Source organism: Pongo pygmaeus, chromosome 21, assembly GCF_028885625.2.
Source record: "Pongo pygmaeus isolate AG05252 chromosome 21, NHGRI_mPonPyg2-v2.0_pri, whole genome shotgun sequence".
Classification (NCBI taxonomy): Eukaryota; Metazoa; Chordata; class Mammalia; order Primates; family Hominidae; genus Pongo; species Pongo pygmaeus.
Genome location: NC_072394.2, coordinates 66374473 through 66390667, shown reverse-complemented (window position 1 = coordinate 66390667; position 16195 = coordinate 66374473). Strand labels below are relative to the sequence as shown.

Below are 16195 nucleotides of genomic sequence, written 5' to 3'. Positions count from 1 at the left end.
TGATCTGCCCACCTCGGCCCCCCAAAGTGTTGAGATTACAGTTGTGAGCCACTGCACCCAGTCAAAACATTTTTTTAAGTAGCACTAGTGTGCATGTGAAAAACATCTTTGAAATGCTCATGCACTTTCTGCATTTGATCTTGGTGAGAAGTCAAAATCTGCTCCAAGACCTGGCACTATATTGGGGCAAACAGTCAGTACAGCTATTGTGTGTGTTTGTTAATGCACTAACAGTCAGTACACCTATTGTGTGCCTGCTAGCATGCTGTCATTACTCCTATTGCGTTTGCCTGCCAGTGCACTGAGAGTCAGTACACCTATGGCATGTGCCTGCTAGTGTGCTGTCAGTACAGCTGTTGTGTATGCCTGCTAGCACGCTAAATTCAGTACGGCTAACAGTCGGTACCCCATGGTGTGTGCCTGCTAAGGTTCTGACAGTCAGTACCCCTGTTGTGTGTTCCTGCTAGTGCACACTGTGCACATCTACTGTGTTCCTGGCACTATGCCACGGGCTTCCACACACCTGGTCCCTGTGCTCCAGATGAGGACACAGAGGCTCAGAGAGGTCCTGGCCAGAGTCACAATGAGTGTGAGGCATTGCAGTGCTCTGAGCCTGACTGGGTAGGTCCTACCCCACCCACATGAGAAGACTCTGGCGGTCCCGGAGAGGGCTACTTCTCTTGATCCCTAGCACCTGAGCTCCAGCACCGGGGCTAGAGTCTGCCTGAAGGATGCTGACCATCCCCAACTGCCACTGTGGTGGCCAACAGGGAGGACACAGCTGCTGTGGTGGGCAGCTCTGTGTGTCTCTCTGCCCTTCTTCCTTCTTCCCAGAGCTGGGTTCTTAGGAATGGCCCAGGGGCCAACACCTCTGTGTGTATATTAGTTTGATATGGCTTCACAGCAAATCACCACAAAACCAACAGCTTAAAACAACTCTCATTTATTACCTCCTAATTCTTAGTATCCCAAGGCTGAAACCAAGTGGGCAGCTGGGCTCAGTTCTTGTGTGGAGGCCCTGGGGTCAAACCTGCCTCCAAGCCCATTCTCTTCTTGTTGGCAGAACTCACTTCCTTGCAGTTGGGGCCTTGTTGTCTTGCTGGCTGCTGGCTGGGAGCAGTTCTCAGATCCTTGCCACGTGGCCCCCTCATCTCAACAACAGAAAACCTTCTTTGGTTTGATCCCTCCGATTTCTTCAACCAGGCAAAGGGAACTGCTTTTAAAGGGCTCCTGTGATGAGGTCAGGGCCCGCCTGATGATCCTCCTGTCTTAAGGGTACCTCTGGGCCACACAATGTCACATTCCTGGGCATCACCCCCACCAGACTCAGTCCCGGGGATGATGCCGGCTTGCACGTCAGGGGTCAGGACTCCCCAGGCCACCCTAGGATGTGACCGGCCTTGGGTGCTCCCAACACACTGCTAGAGCTGAGGCTTGCCCCTGGCTTTTGTGTTGCTGAGCCAGCCTCGTGGCTCTGCGAGTCTCCTGAGGTTTTCAGGGTTTTGCTCCTGGCCCTATGACTTAGTCGCTTGTAGGGCAAAGCATTTCTCCCTGCCTCGGTGGCTCCAGCCCTGCAATAGCAAAGACGCTCCATTTGCCTACCAGGCTTTCCCTTCGGGAGTTATGAGGACAGGGGGAGGCAGGATAGGTTGCCCCCCACTCACTAAGTGCGCACAACCCTGGCACCCCTCCTCTCCATCGTCTGGGGGCATCATTGTTTCATCTTACCCCTGAGAAAAAAGGCCCAGCGAGGTCAGACCCTTGCCCTTGGCCTGGGCCACACAGTGAGTGAAGGTCAGAGCCCAGGCGGGAAACCACCTCTCTTTTACCGCAAAGCCTTTGTTCTGGCCTCACTCGTCCACTTTCACTCTTCTCTGCTCAGATCCTGCCATCCCCTGGGCTCACAGGAGATTCCCCTTGGAGGCCTCCAGGCCAGCGCCCACCCCTGTGGCTGTGGCATCCTCTCCGACGGCAGGCACAGACCCGGACCCTGTTGGCGCCAGCCCAGCCTACAGCGGCCTTGGCGGCGAAGGGCTCTGCGGTCCCACCCCATGGGTGGGACCTGCTCCTCCGGCCTTGCCCCTGCCCCGCCTGCCCTCCGGAATGGGGGCTCATCTCCACCCCCACCCCACTCTCAGGCCTCACAAAGCCAAGTTGGGGAAGCAGCTGTCCCGCTGTGAGCGGTTGGAGGGTCGGGGTCTTGTTGCAGTTCGGGTAGCCCCCCCTCCTCCGCTCTCTCCCTCTGAGGGCCGCGGCCCCATCCGCAGCCAGGCGCTTGCTCCTCTCTCTCTTCCTCCCTCCCTCCTTCCCCCGCCCCCGCAGTCTCTCTCTCTCTCTCTCTCCTTCCCCCAACCCTCCCTCCCTCCTCCCCCCTTCTCCTCCCCGCTCTCCTCCCCCTCTCTCCTCCCCCCCTCCTTCCCCCAACCCTCTCTCTCTCTCTCTGTCTCCCTCCCTCTCTCTCTCTCCCGCCGCGCCCGCCTCCCGCCCGCCCTCGCTCCCTCCACTCCTCTCCCCTCCCCTCCCCGGCACTGCAGCACTAGCCGTCTGCAGCTCCGGCCGCCACTTGCGCCTCTCCAGCCTCTGTAGGCCTAACCGCCGCCAGCACCATGGCCAGCACCATTTCGGGTAGGCTCCCCGGCCGCGGGCTTTCTGGGGCGGCGGGATCTGAGCAGAGGCCTCGTGGGGCCTCGCCTGGGGCAGCGGCCGGCTGCGGACGCCGCTTTCCCTTCTCCTACCCTGCGCATTGCAAGCCTGGGCCCGACCCGCCCGAGGCTGGGCTCTGCGGCGCCGGCGGGGCTGGTGGGGCGCTGAGCTGCGAGGCGCCGCGCGGGGGAGCGGCTCGGGACCGGGACGTCGGGCGGGGGCGCCTCGCCCCTGGGGGAGCCGCGTGCCACGCAGGGCGCGACTGCCGCAGGGTGGCTCCGAGACCCGGGCGTGGGCTCGTGACCGGGTGGGCGCGCTCGCGATGTGCGGGTGGAGTCCCTGGGGCGTCCGGCGACCCGAGATCTGGGTCCGCCAGAGCCTTCGTGGGAAGGCGGGGAGAGGGCGGGACCCTCTGCCAAAGCCCCAGCCGGGAACCCGGCGCTCCCCGCGCCAGTGCAGCGCAGGGGCTGGAGGGGGCGCTGAAGGAGGGGGGCGGGCCAGACACGGCCGAGCCCGGAGTGAGGGGGACCGCGCCCTCCCCCCACACCGCTGCGGCCTCGGGGACCGCCCCTTGCGACGCCCGGGCCACCTGCTCTGGCCAGAAAAGCCACTGCCCTTTGCGCCGCGGGGTCTGGATGGGGGAGGGGCGACTGCGATTCCCAAACCCTCCCGAGACCAGAGGGGTCCGCCCCTCCCGCCCCCTCCACCTCCCGCGGGGCCGACCCACCGCCTTCGAAGGTAGCGCCCACCCCGGCCTCCCGGCCCGTCCCGCGCGGAGCTCAGGCGGAGGGGCGGGCGCAGGCCCAGGCGGGGGGCGCATTCCGGACGCAGGAGAGCTGCCGGGCGCGAGGACGCTGGGCCCGCCCTTCCCGAAACGCTCTGCTCCGCCCCGAGGCCGCAGAACCCGCTTCATTTTTCGCTCGACGTTCGAGAGGACAGGACGAAGGGCCCCACCTCCTTCCCATCGCCGCCTCCATCCACGAGCCGCACTCCCTCCCACCTTTTCTTACGCCCCCGGGACGGGTCGCCGCGGTCCCTCTCCCGAGCTGACTGGTTCTATCCCCAGTGCCCGCCTTGACCCGGGGCGCAGAACTCCGCCCACCCACGCGTGCCCGACCTGACCCCGCCCCTCAGGCCCCATGGGCTTGGAGGCTCCAGGTGACTTCAGCACCTGCCAGGAGGGGACCGTGTGTCACGGACCACACCTCCCCACCCTATCTGGGAGTCCTGTCCATCTGGGCTTCCTCCCTCCGCCTCCTCCCGGACACCCCCGGGGATACTGGGGGGGTTCTCAGCGGAGGGGACTCCCCTCCTGCCCCTGAGGGCAGCTCTGTCCTCTCCAGGGCCGCCTCCTGCCCTTCCTGACAGCCTTTCCCTGATGGTCCCTCCGCATGGGCTTGGTTCCTGGGGCTGAGCTGGGAGGGCGAGGCCATCCCGGCCTCTGCTCACATTCTCCTTCTGCAACCCAGAGTCTGACCTCCTCCAGCTGTGTGGTGTTGTCCCAGCTGCGTAACCTCTCAGGACCTGGGTCTCCTTATCTGGGTGGAGATGACAGTGCTGGCACCTCCCCTGGGGCTTGTTCTGAGGCCTCAATATTTCAGGAAAGGTGCTTGGCTGCTTGCCTGCTAAGAGATGAGTGCTCACCACACGTCAGGCAGCCTGACTGTGGTAGCCACATTTCTGAGTTTCCTGCCCAGGGAAAGGCAAATCGGCTGGTGGCTCCTGCCATGCTGTGCTCCTGGCACCATGAGAGGCAGCCTGGGTGACAGTGACCTCCATCTGCCCCTGGGGGGAGCCGGCAGCAGCCTCCAGGGCCCTCCAGGGGTCAGAGGCCACTGCAGTCCCCTGGCCTCTCAGTTCTGGACAGATCCCCCACCTCCGTGAGCTCCCAACAGTAGCCTGCAGTCAGGCCCAGGCTCATGACTGGGCTCTCACCCGGCACGCTGTGTGATGCTGAGTGGAACGCTTGCCCTCTCTGAGCCTCCATTCCACCTCTGTAGAAGCGAGGTTGATAGGGTGGCTGATGCCTGTAATCCCAGCACTTTGAGAGGCTGAGGCTGGTGGATAAACTGAGGTCAAGAGTTCGAGACTAGCCTGGCCAACATGGTGAAACCCCCCCTCTCTGCTAAAAGTACAAAATTAGCCAGGTGTGGTGACACATTCCTGTGATCCCAGCTATTTGGGAGACTGAGGCAGGATAATTGCTTGACCCGAGGAGAGGGAGGTTGCAGTGAGCTGAGATTGTGCCATTGCACTCCAGCCTGGGCAGCAAGAGTAGAAACTCTTTCTAAAAAAAAAAAAAAATTAAAAAAAAAGAAAGAAGAGGAAGACGAAGAAGATGAAGAAGGAGAAGGAGAAGGAGAGCTGATAAGGGCATCCACCTGGGCAGCGGGAGGGGCGGGTGTGAGGTGTGACGCTGGGAGCGGGCACTACTATACCCTGCTGCTTGAGGCCAACCTGGTGCCTTTTTCTGACTCCTGCTCATGAATCATCCAAAGGCCAATCTGCATTTCCTCGGTATCTAACGTTTAGTACAAAGAGAAGCAGGGAGACAAAACCAGCCCAGCTTATGGCGAGAATTGTTTTTAACTCCCTGAAGTCAGTGAAGGGGAAAGATGGTGGGGAGGGGGTGGTGAGAAAGAAGGGAGTCAAGAGAGGGAGGGGCTGGGCGCAGCGGCTCACACCTGTAATCCCAGCACTTTGGGAGGCTGAGGTGGGCAGTTCAAGACTAGCCTGGCCAACATGGTGAAACCTCATCTCTACTAAAAATACAAAAAATTGGCTGGGCATGGTGGCATGTGCCTGTCATCCCAGCTACTTGGGAGGCTGAGGCAGGAGAATCACTTGAACTGGGGAGGCAGAGGTTGCAGTGAGGCGAGATCGCATCACTGCACTCCAGCCTGGGTGACAGAGTGAGACCCCATCTTAAAAAAAAAAAAAAAAAAAGTCCAGGCACGGTGGCTCACGCCTGTAATCCCAGCACTTTGGGAGGCTGAGACGGGCGGATCACAAGGTCAGGAGAACAAGACCATCCTGGCTAACATGGTGAAACCCCGTCTCTACTAAAAATACAAAAAATTAGCCAGGCGTGGTGGCGGGCGTCTGTACTTCCAGCTACTCGGGAGGCTGAGGAAGGAGAATGGCGTGAATCCGGGAGGCGGAGCTTGCTGTGAGCCGAGATTGCACCACTGCACTCCAGCCTGGGCAACAGAGCAAAACTCCGTCCCAAAAAAAAAAAAAAGAGAGAGAGAGAAAGAGAGAGGGAGCAATGCCTTGAGGCTCTGGGAGGGGCTTCCCTGGCACCAGCTGTGTCTGTGGAGAGGTGGCCTGGATGGGTCTGGGCCTCGGCATCCTCCCTCTGCAATAAGAGGCAGTAGACATGCTCTTTAAGCCTCACCAGCTCTGAAAATACTGGTCCAATGTCCTGCCTCGCCCCTGGCCAGCCCTGCCCCGTGCGCAGACTTCCCCTTGCTTGCTCTCTCCAGAGTTGGCCAATTCCTGACCTGCTGTCCTGCCCCCTCCAATCTGCCCTTCCTCCCTGTAGCCAGACCACAGGGCAGGCCTCACTCCCAGGCTCCGTCCTGTGGGTGCCTGGTCCCACTTGCTCCTTGAGGGACACTCTCTTGGGATAGAAGCTCCTCATGGGCCACCAGCTGGGAGAAGCCAAGCCAGGGGGTCTCTGTGGCCATCAGATGCTGAGCCGCGCCTGTGTTTGCAGCTGCAGAACCCAGTTCCTCACCTCTCAGTTGGACACATGTCTCCTGGGCAGAGCCAAGATCTGTGAGAGGTCTGACCAGCGTCCCCACCGTACCCCTTCTTTCCTGATGATGCAGGTGCTCACACCTGCCCCCAAATTGCTGCCAGCCGTCTGCTTGCTGAGGTGAAGCAAACTGGAAGGGAGCCTCCCTGGTGTTTGTCCTTCCTCTGTATGAGCCTACAGATCTTTTTTTTGGTGAAAATTTCAGGCTTAGGGCAGACAGGGGCTTCGAGCAGCTGTTAATCACATTTTCTGGCCTTTATGGTAAACACATTCCGGTTTTTGTTTTTTGAGACAGAGTCTCACTGTGTTGCCCAGGCTGGAGCGCAGTGGCGCAATCTCTGCTCACTACAACTTCCGCCTTCCAGGCTCAAGTGATTCTCATGCCTCAGCCTCCTGAGTAGCTGGGACAACAGGTGTGTGCCACCACACCCGGCTAATTTTTGTATTTTTAGTAGAGATGGGGTTTCACCATGTTGCCTAGGCTGGTCTCAAACTCTTGTTCTCAAGTGATCCTCCTGCCTCAGCCTCCCAAAGTTCTGGGATTACAGGTGTGAGCCACTGCACCTGGCCACATTCAGAGTTTTGGACGTGTGATAAGGAAGGATGATCTGAAGGGTAGGGGCCTGGAGTCTGCTGATAGGGAGCTGGTTGCTGGCAGAGTCAGGCCTGGAGGGGCCAAGTCCCTGCCTTCTTATCCTCCCTCAGGACCCAGGTGCGTTCTGCCCCAGCCCAAACTCTCTCTTGCGCTCTCCCTCCCCCGTCCTCCTGAGCACAGGGCTGGCCACCTCGTCAGCTCCTCTAAATGTCCCCAATGTCTCCTGACCTGCTGCTATGGAACATATGGCTGGCACACCCTCTAACTCCCTCATCACATCCTCTTGTTTAAAATTAATTTTTAATATGCTTGGTACTGTGGCTTACACCTATAATCCTAGTGCTTTGGGAGGCTTTGGGAGGCTCAAGATCAGCCTGGACAAGATAGCAAGACCCATCACTACTCCCTCCCTCTCTCTCTCTCTCTCTATATATATATATATATGTGTGTGTATATATATGTATGTGTATATATATATATATTTTTTTTTTTTTTGAGACGGAGTCTCACTCTGTCACCCAGGCTGGAGTGCAGTGGCGCGATCTCAGCTCACTGCAACCTCTGCCTCCCGAGTTCAAGCAATTCTCCTGTCTCAGTCTACCGAGTAGCTGGGACTACAGGTGCCTGCCACCATGCCCGGCTAATTTTTGTTATTTTTAGTAGAGACAAGGTTTCATCATGTTGGTCAGGCTGGTCTCGAACTCCTGACCTCATGATCTGCCCGCCTTGGCCTCTCAAAGTTCTGGGATTACAGGCGTAAGCCACCGTGCCCAGCCTCCATACCACTACAGATTTTTTTTTTTTTTTTTTTTTTTTTGAGACGGGAGTCTTGCTCCCAGGCTGGAGTGCAGTAGCTTGATCTTGGCTCACGTCAACCTCCACCTCCCGGGTTCAAGTGATTCTCCTGCCTCAGCCTCCCAGGTAGCTGGAATTAGAGAAGCCTGCCACCACGCCTGGCTGATTTTTATATTTTTAGTAGAGACAGGATTTCGCCATGTTGGCCAGGTTGGTCTTGAACTCCTGACCTCAGGCGATCTGCCTGCCTCAGCCTCCCAAAGTGCTGGGATTACAGGCATGAGCCACCACAGCTATTTTTTTCTTTTTTTTAAGCTGGTGTGTGGGCCGGGCGGGCGCGGTGGCTGAAGACCAGCCTGACCAACATGGTGAAACCCAGTCTCTACTAAAAATACAAAAATTAGCCGGGCGTGGTGGCATGTGCCTGTAATCCCTGCTACTTGGGAGGCTGAGGCAGGAGAATCGCTTGAACCCAGGAGACGGAATTTGCAGTGAGCCGAGATTAAAAAAAAAAACAAAAAACTGGTGTGCTGGCGTGCACCTGTAGTCCCAGCTACTGAGATGGGAGGATCAGTCAAGCCCAGAAGTTCAAGGCTGCAGTGAACTGCACAGCTACGCCCTACACTCCAGCATGGGTAACAGAGCACAATCCTCTCTCTAAAAAATAAAGTAGGCCAGGCGCAGTGGCTCACACCTGTAATCCCAGCACTGTGGGGGACCGAGGCCACGGCGGCTGGATCGTGAGTTCAGGAAATCAAGACCAACATGGTGAAACCTCATCTCTACTAAAACTACAAAAACTAGCTAGGCGTGGTGGGCGCCTGTAGTCCCAGCTACTTGGGAGGCTGAAGCAGGAGAATCGCTTGAACTTGGGAGGCGGAGGTTGCAGTGAGCTGATATCTCGCCACTGCACTCCAGCCTGGCGACAGAGCAAGACTCTGTCTTAAAATAAAATAGATTAACTTTTAATAACACAAAAAATACATGAATGGATTTTGTGTGTCAAAAAATAAAACTTGACGGCCAGGCACAGTGGCTCACGCCTGTAATCCCAGCACTTTGGGAGGCCGGGCGCGGTGGCCCACGCCTGTAATCCCAGCACTGTGGGAGGTCGAGGCGGGCGGATCACGAGGTCAGGAGATCGAGACCATCCTGGCTAATACAGTGAAACCCCGTCTCTACTAAAAATACAAAAAATTAGTTGGGCGTGGTGGCGGCGCCTGTAGTCCCAGCTACTCGGGAGGCTGAGGCAGGAGAATGGCGTGAACCCAGGAGGCGGAGCTTGCAGTGAGCCAAGATCGCGCCACTGCACTCCAGCCTGGGCAACAGTGCAAGACTCCGTCTCAAAAAGAAAAAAAGAAAAAAGAAAACTTGACAAGTCAGGTCAAAGTCCCCTGTGAGGCTCCTCCACCTGGTCCCCCTCCACATCCCTCCCCGAAGACAATGACCAAGACAGGTAGCTTTGCCTTGCTTCCTGGCTCAAAGGTTCATTCCTTCCCCCAAAGGCTCTCACGCGGGCCTGCCCACCCTGGGATTCCTTTCTGCTCCTCTTTACACCCTCCTGGGCTCTGTCCAGAAAAGTGTAGGTCACCAGGAAATTTCAATCAGGACAGACCACTGCACTGTCACAGGAAGACCCAGCTCACCATGAAAGGCTTGATTACTTCTGCCTTGTCTGTCTGTCTTCCTTTCCTTTCTTCTTTTCCTCCCTCCCTCCCTCCTTCCTTCCTCTCTCTCTCTTTCTTTCTGTTTTGAGACGGAGTCTCACACTGTCACCCAGGCTGGAGCGCAATGGCGCGACCTCGGCTCACTGCAACCTCCGCCTCCCAGGTTCAAGCGATTCTCCTGCCTCAGCCTCCCAAGTAGCTAGGATTACAGGTGCCTGCCACCACGCCTGGCTAATTTTTATATTTTTAGTAGAGATCGGGTTTCACCATGTTGGTCAGGTTGGTCTCGAACTCCTGACCTCAGGTGTCCACCTGCCTTGGCCTCCCAAAGCGCTGGGATTACAGTTATGAGCCACTGCACTCAGCCAAGAGGTTTGTTGAGCACTAGTGAGAAACCGGGCCAGCGTGTCTGCTTAGGAGTGAGGCTCGCCCTGAATAGACCAAAAGAGCTAAATTATTTTCACTGTGAGAGCAGGCGCCTTCTTCTTCCCCTGACAGGGCACAGGGCCACAGGGGCCCGGCTTACTTCTGGTTTGGGTTGGGCAGCAGGGACACTGGCTGATGGGCACTTGATTGACCTGAATGGGCAAGAGGGCTGGCTGTGGTGCTGAACGGACAGCTTCCCTCCCTTGGTCCTTGGTGGCATCAGTGGCCCAAGCCCAGCCCTAGATGGGCAGAGAGCATGTGCCTGGAGGAGGGCCTGGTTTCATCTCAGGGTGACCACACAATGATTGGGAAGGAAAAAGGAGGGTCTGAGGGCTTCATCCAGGTTTACAGGCCAAGAAAGTGCTGCCCACAGAGGGTTTGCATCTGTGCTGGTCCCGTCATGAGTTAATCTTGCCTGCTTGAGCTGGTGAGGAGCGGGAGGGAGGAGGAGGGGAGAGAGAAGTAGCGGGGCAGAGAGAGGTAAGGGTCAGAAAGACACACAGTGACAAGGAATCACAGAAAGATGCACTCAGGGAGAAAGACAGAGTCAGGGGCTACCCCCGGAGACACAGAAAGATACAATGACAGTGACAGAGTCAGACAGACAGAAGGTAAACAGAGACCCAGACAGGCAGGGGCAGCCACTTTGTCAGTGTGGGCAGGTACCTGAGACTGAGTGGTTTATAGACGACAGGAACTTATTTCCCACCACTCTGGAGGCCAGAAAGTCCAGGATCAAAGTGTCAGCAGAGTCGGTGCCTGGAGAGGTCTCGCCTCCTGGTACATAGACAGGCGGCGTCTTCTGGCTGCATCCTCACACGATGGAAGGTGAGGGAGTTCTCTGAAGCCCCACTCTGGGGCCACTCAGGAGGGCTCTATCCTCATGGCCTAATTCCCTCCCAGTGCCTCACGTCCGCACACCGGCACCTTGGGGTTACGATTTCAACACGTGAGTTCTGGGTAATGGAAACATTCAGACCACAGCAGGCAGGAGAAGGATGGAGAAACAAGTCAGTGTGGAAGATAAGACAGACATTAATGCCGAGAGAGAGGAAAAGCGGGGAGAGGCAGAGGGCAGGGGACACACCACGGAGACAGCGCCAGCGTCTGGAAGCGAGACAGCTGGAGAGACGAAAGGGCCGGCGGTGTGGAGACACACAAGAGAGCGTGCTGGGCAGCTCCGTGTCTCACGGAGACATGCCAGAGGCAGCCATGGGGAGAGAAAAACGGTGGCCCAGCTGGGAAGGCACAAGTGGCCCTTGCTCAGCCCAGCCTTGTGCCCACAGCCTACAAGGAGAAGATGAAGGAGCTGTCGGTGCTGTCGCTCATCTGCTCCTGCTTCTACACACAGCCGCACCCCAACACCGTCTACCAGTACGGAGGTGAGTGCCCGGCTGCCGCCTGTCCTGCCCTGCGGTGCCTGCCCACCTCGCCTTTCCCCCGGCCTCTGGCAGTTTATCTGAACTCCCGTCCTGGCTGCCTCTGGAGAGGGAGGTTCTAGGGGGAAGGGGTCCATCCTGGGGGCTGAAGCCTGGGATTCCAGCGGGAGCAGCCACCCCCTCTCGCCCAGCCCTGGGGTTGGATGTGTGCTGGGAGCATCCCGCTCAGCCCACGCCATGCTCTGGCCGGGCCTCTGAAGCTCCACTCTGGTCTTGCCCTGCAGACATGGAGGTGAAGCAGCTGGACAAGCGGGCCTCTGGCCAGAGCTTCGAGGTCATCCTCAAGTCCCCTTCTGACCTGTCCCCAGAGAGCCCTATGCTCTCCTCCCCACCCAAGAAGAAGGACACCTCCCTGGAGGAGCTGCAAAAGCGGCTGGAGGCAGCCGAGGAGCGGAGGAAGGCAAGGAGTCCTCCACCGCCCCCCCCCCAGGAGTTTCAACGGAGGGGCCCACGGGGACAGGGCCTGCAAGACGCAGGGTGCTCCCGGGCAGGCTTGGTCAGTGCCTTGGCCTGGAGCAGGAGGGGCTGTGGCTCCCTGGGCCTCTTCCTGAGAGATAAGAATGGGATGGGGAAAGGCCGGGCCTGGTGGCTCACGCCTCTAATCCCAGAACTTTGGGAGGCTGAGGCAGGCAGATCACTTGAGGTTGGAAGTTCAAGACCAGCCTGGCCAACATGGTGAAACCCCATCTCTACTAAAAATACAAAATTAGGCAGGTGTGGTGGTGCACACCTGTAATCTCACCTACTAGGGAGTCTGAGGCAGGGGAATTGCTTGAACCCAAGAAGTGGAGGATGCAGTGAGCTGAGATTGTGCCACTGCACTCCTCAGCCTGGGCGACAGGGCAGACTCCATTTCAAAAAACAAACAAAAACAAAAAAAGAATGGGATGGAGAGGAGGAAGGGTTCCGAGGCGGCGGCCAACTGGAAGGAGCAGGAGCCTCTGGTTAGGGTGGGAGGCACCCTTGTCAGGGCCTGCAGGATGCTAGGGGGTGGTCCCCAGATGGGCCCTGGGGACATCGGGTGGGGCATCCCTCTCCCAGACAGGGAAGCTGGAGGAAGGGCCTCATATGTGAAGACCTGAGGCTTGCTGGAGGGCTGAGGGGCCCCGGGAGAGGTGGGTATGGGCTCCAGGTCCCCTCCCTGCAGCCTCCCCTCCCACCAGCCCCTCTGAGACTGAAACAGAGATAAAAATGTCCTTTTGGGAGTGCCACCCTGGAGGCCGACGCATTGGGCAGGGGAAGCGGCTCCGTTCCCTTCCCGGTGAGACCAGGGACCAGGGTTCACAGGGCTGACTAGCAGGGACTGGCACGTGGGTGCGGGTCCTGCTGCCCTGCTCTCCTCCCAGGGGTCACCAGCCGGCCCCTTCCCCAGCATCCTTGGGGACCCTTCCTCCGCTCCTGGGCACCTAATTGGGAGCTGGGAACCCGGTGGGTAACAAGCAGCTACTCTGCTCAGTGGGCGGATGTCTGAGGAAGAGAGAAAGCTCAGAGACCGCCCACAAGTTTAGGGTTTCCTGCTGCTGGTCCTTGGAGGGGCAGACGCGCAGGGCATAGTGTGCAGTGGCGGCAGGGCACGGCGGGGGCCCTGGGCGCAGCCAGGACCGCAGGACCCGCGCGCGAGGCAGGGGCGGGGGCGGGGGCGGCGGAGCGCGACCCCCTGGCCCTGCCCAGACCACAGGCCGGATGGCAGGCGAGGGTTCCTAGGGCAGCGCCCGGGGGTCCCGGCACCCACCGAGGCCTGGGCAGGTGGAGGCGCCAGGTGAGGCGAGCGGGCGCCGGACGGGAGGCGGAGAGCAGGGAGGAGTCTGGCCCGGCAGGGCCCGGGGTTGTCGCTCACGCGCGCCCGCCCGCCCCGCACAGACGCAGGAGGCGCAGGTGCTGAAGCAGCTGGCGGAGCGGCGCGAGCACGAGCGCGAGGTGCTGCACAAGGCACTGGAGGAGAATAACAACTTCAGCCGCCAGGCGGAGGAGAAGCTCAACTACAAGATGGAGCTCAGCAAGGAGATCCGCGAGGCGCACCTGGCCGCACTGCGCGAGCGGCTGCGCGAGAAGGTGCGGGGGGGGGGGCAGGGGCGGAGCTTGGTGGAGCGGGCAGGGGGCGGGGCTAGCAGCAAACAGCGGGCGGGGCACTGGGCGGGGGCGGGGCTCGGAGCTGACGGGGGTGGGGCGGGGCTCGCGGCAAACAGGGGCGGGGGCGGGGCTCGGGCGGAGCTCGGTGGGGCGCAGAGCGGGGCCGCGGACCCCGAGGCGCTGAGCTGGGGTGGGGGTCGGGGGCTCATCCCGTGTTTACTGGGCGTCCCCAGCAGCGCACGAAGCAGGTCCAGAGTCTGGTCCTGGCGGGACAGTAACTAGCCGCAGTAACAGATGGCTAAATTCATTATATTGAAAGTGCTCTGAAGGAAGCTCGGCTCCGGTACGAGCTAGAAGCGGGGCCCAGCCAGCCTCCAGGAAACCCGTCCTTGGTCCCCGGCCCTGCTGTGCGCCTCCCCAGTGCTCCCGCCCCCTCAACTCAGGGTCCTGCCGGAGGCCAGCCCGGATGAGGCCGGGCGGGTGCCAGGGCGCCACGGCCTGCGCGCCTTGGGGGTTCCCGGAGTCGCCCCAAGCCACCCCCGCCCTCAGGCCCTCCCGCTCCCTGTCCCGCAGGAGCTGCACGCTGCCGAGGTGCGCAGGAACAAGGAGCAGCGAGAGGAGATGTCGGGCTAAGGGCCCGGGACGGGCGGCGCCCATCCTGCGACAGAGCACGATCGGGTTTTGGTTTTGTTTCGTTCACCTCTGTCTAGATGCAACTTTTGTTCCTCCTCCCCCACCCCCGCCCCCAGCTTCATGCTTCTCTTCCGCACTCAGCCGCCCTGCCCTGTCCTCGTGGTGAGTCGCTGACCACGGCTTCCCCTGCAGGAGCCGCCGGGCGTGAGACGCGGTCCCTCGGTGCAGACACCAGGCCGGGCGCGGCTGGGTCCCCCGGGGGCCCTGTGAGAGAGGCGGTGGTGACCGTGGTAAACCCAGGGCGGTGGCGTGGGATCGCGGGTCCTTACGCTGGGCTGTCTGGTCAGCATGTGCAGGTCAGGGCAGGTCCTCTGAGCCGGCGCCCCTGGCCAACAGGCGAGGCTACAGTACCTGCTGTCTTTCCATGGGGAAGGGGCTCCGCATGAGGGAAGGGCGACGAGGGAGGGGGGTGATGGTGCCTGGGAGCCTGCGTGTGCAGGCCGAGCTTGTTGAACTGGTAGGTGGGTGGGTGGGGGCTGCAGCTCTCCTTAATGTGGTTGCACAGGGGTCCTCTGAGACCACCTGGCCTGAGGTGGACACCCTGGGCCTTCCTGGAAGCCTGCAATTGGGGGCCTGCCCTGAGTGTTCTGGGGAGTGGACATTCTCTGCCAGGGACCCATGAGCAGGCTGCCGTGGTCTAGAGGTTGTGGGCAGCATGGACAGTCCCCCACTCAGAAGTGCAAGCGTTCCAAAGAGCCTCTGGCCCAGCGCCTCCGTGGGACAGCCCCGCCACCCCTCCCCACCAGGGCTTTGCAGATGTCCCTGAAAGACCCACCCTAGAGCCCTTGGGCCCCTCCTGTGCCCTCTGTCCTGGTGGAAGTGGCAGCCACAAGTCCTCCTCAGGGAGCCCCAAGGGGGATTTTGTGGGACCACTGCCCACAGATCCAGGTGTTGGAAGGGCAGCGGGTACGGTTCCCAAGCCAGCCCCCACACCCTTCCCACTTGGCACCCAGAGGGGGCTGTGGGTCGAGGCCTCTCCTGCCCACACCCTCTGGGCTGGGTTCCTTGTTTCCCTTGGATGCCCAGTGCTGGCCTTGGAGGACGGTCAGCTGGAGGACGGCGGTGGGGGAGGTTTTGTACCACTGCAGCATCCCCCACTTCTCCACGGAAGCCCCATCCCAAAGCTGCTGCCCGGCCCCTTGCTGTAAAATGTGAAGGGGGCGGCTGAGTTCTCTTAGGACCCAGAGCCAGGGCCCTCAGCTTCCATCCTGCGGGAGGCCTTGGCCGGGCACTGCCGGCATCTTCCAGAGCCACACCAGGGACCACGGGCGGATCCTGACCCGTGCAGGGCTTAGGGGTCAGCAGGGACCCACTGCCCCATCTCCCTCTCCCCACCAAGACAGCCCTAGAGGGAGCAGCCAGCTGGGATGGGAACCCAAGGCTGCCCACATGTGGCTTTTGTGGGACTCAGAAAGGGAAGCAGAACTGAGGGCTGGGATACTCCTCACTGTGGCAGCTCTCATAGCGAAAGCCTAGTGTAATATGCACCCATCTCATCCACGTAGTAAAGTGAACTTAAAAATTAAATCAAATGAACAATTAAATAAACACCTGTGTGTTTAAGACATGGTTGAACTGTGTGTGTCCTGCACCTGTGGGGTCGGGGGCGGCTGCGGGCTCCCTATCTGGGAGTGAAGATCTGCTCTATGTGTATCTCCAGACTGAAGCTGGTTATAAATCTTATTTTATCATCATGATTATGAATTGTTCTATTGACAATGGTGATTTTAAGATATGAGCATGTAAACTACACACAAGCCCACTTTCCTCTCTGGAATCCAAGGGGTGAGGTGTCAGGGTGGGGGGTGGCAGGGCCCGCTGCTGTGGGTGCGCCTGGCGGGGGGCTCCCCTGCCCTCCCTACTCAGGGGCTTCCTGTTGTTCAGAACTCTGTGGCCCGCTGCTCAGGAGGAAAGGGCAGGGCCTACATATGCATCTGAGGCTGGAGCCTCTAGGCTGTGGGACTTCCTGACATGGGGGCGGGTGCTATGAGACCCCTGGGGCTGCACCCCACTCTTCTGTGGACTCACCCCATTCACCCCTGGACAGCTGGTTGTTCACGGTCACAGGTCTGGACCCAGGATGGGGGACGGAGTAATAAAAAGTAAG

General features: G+C 59.6%; 1 protein-coding gene across 1 annotated transcript; it reads left to right on the top strand.

Moving 5' to 3' along the window:
• The first annotated feature begins 1797 nt into the window (after nucleotides 1-1797).
• On the top strand, nucleotides 1798-15653 carry STMN3 (stathmin 3). Its single transcript, XM_054467851.2, has 5 exons — nucleotides 1798-2625; nucleotides 11173-11268; nucleotides 11550-11725; nucleotides 13186-13377; nucleotides 13969-15653. The coding sequence occupies exons 1-5, from the start codon at nucleotides 2607-2609 to the stop codon at nucleotides 14026-14028; spliced, it is 543 nt and encodes a 180-aa protein (XP_054323826.1). The 5' UTR covers nucleotides 1798-2606; the 3' UTR covers nucleotides 14029-15653.
• Nucleotides 15654-16195: the final 542 nt, after the last annotated feature.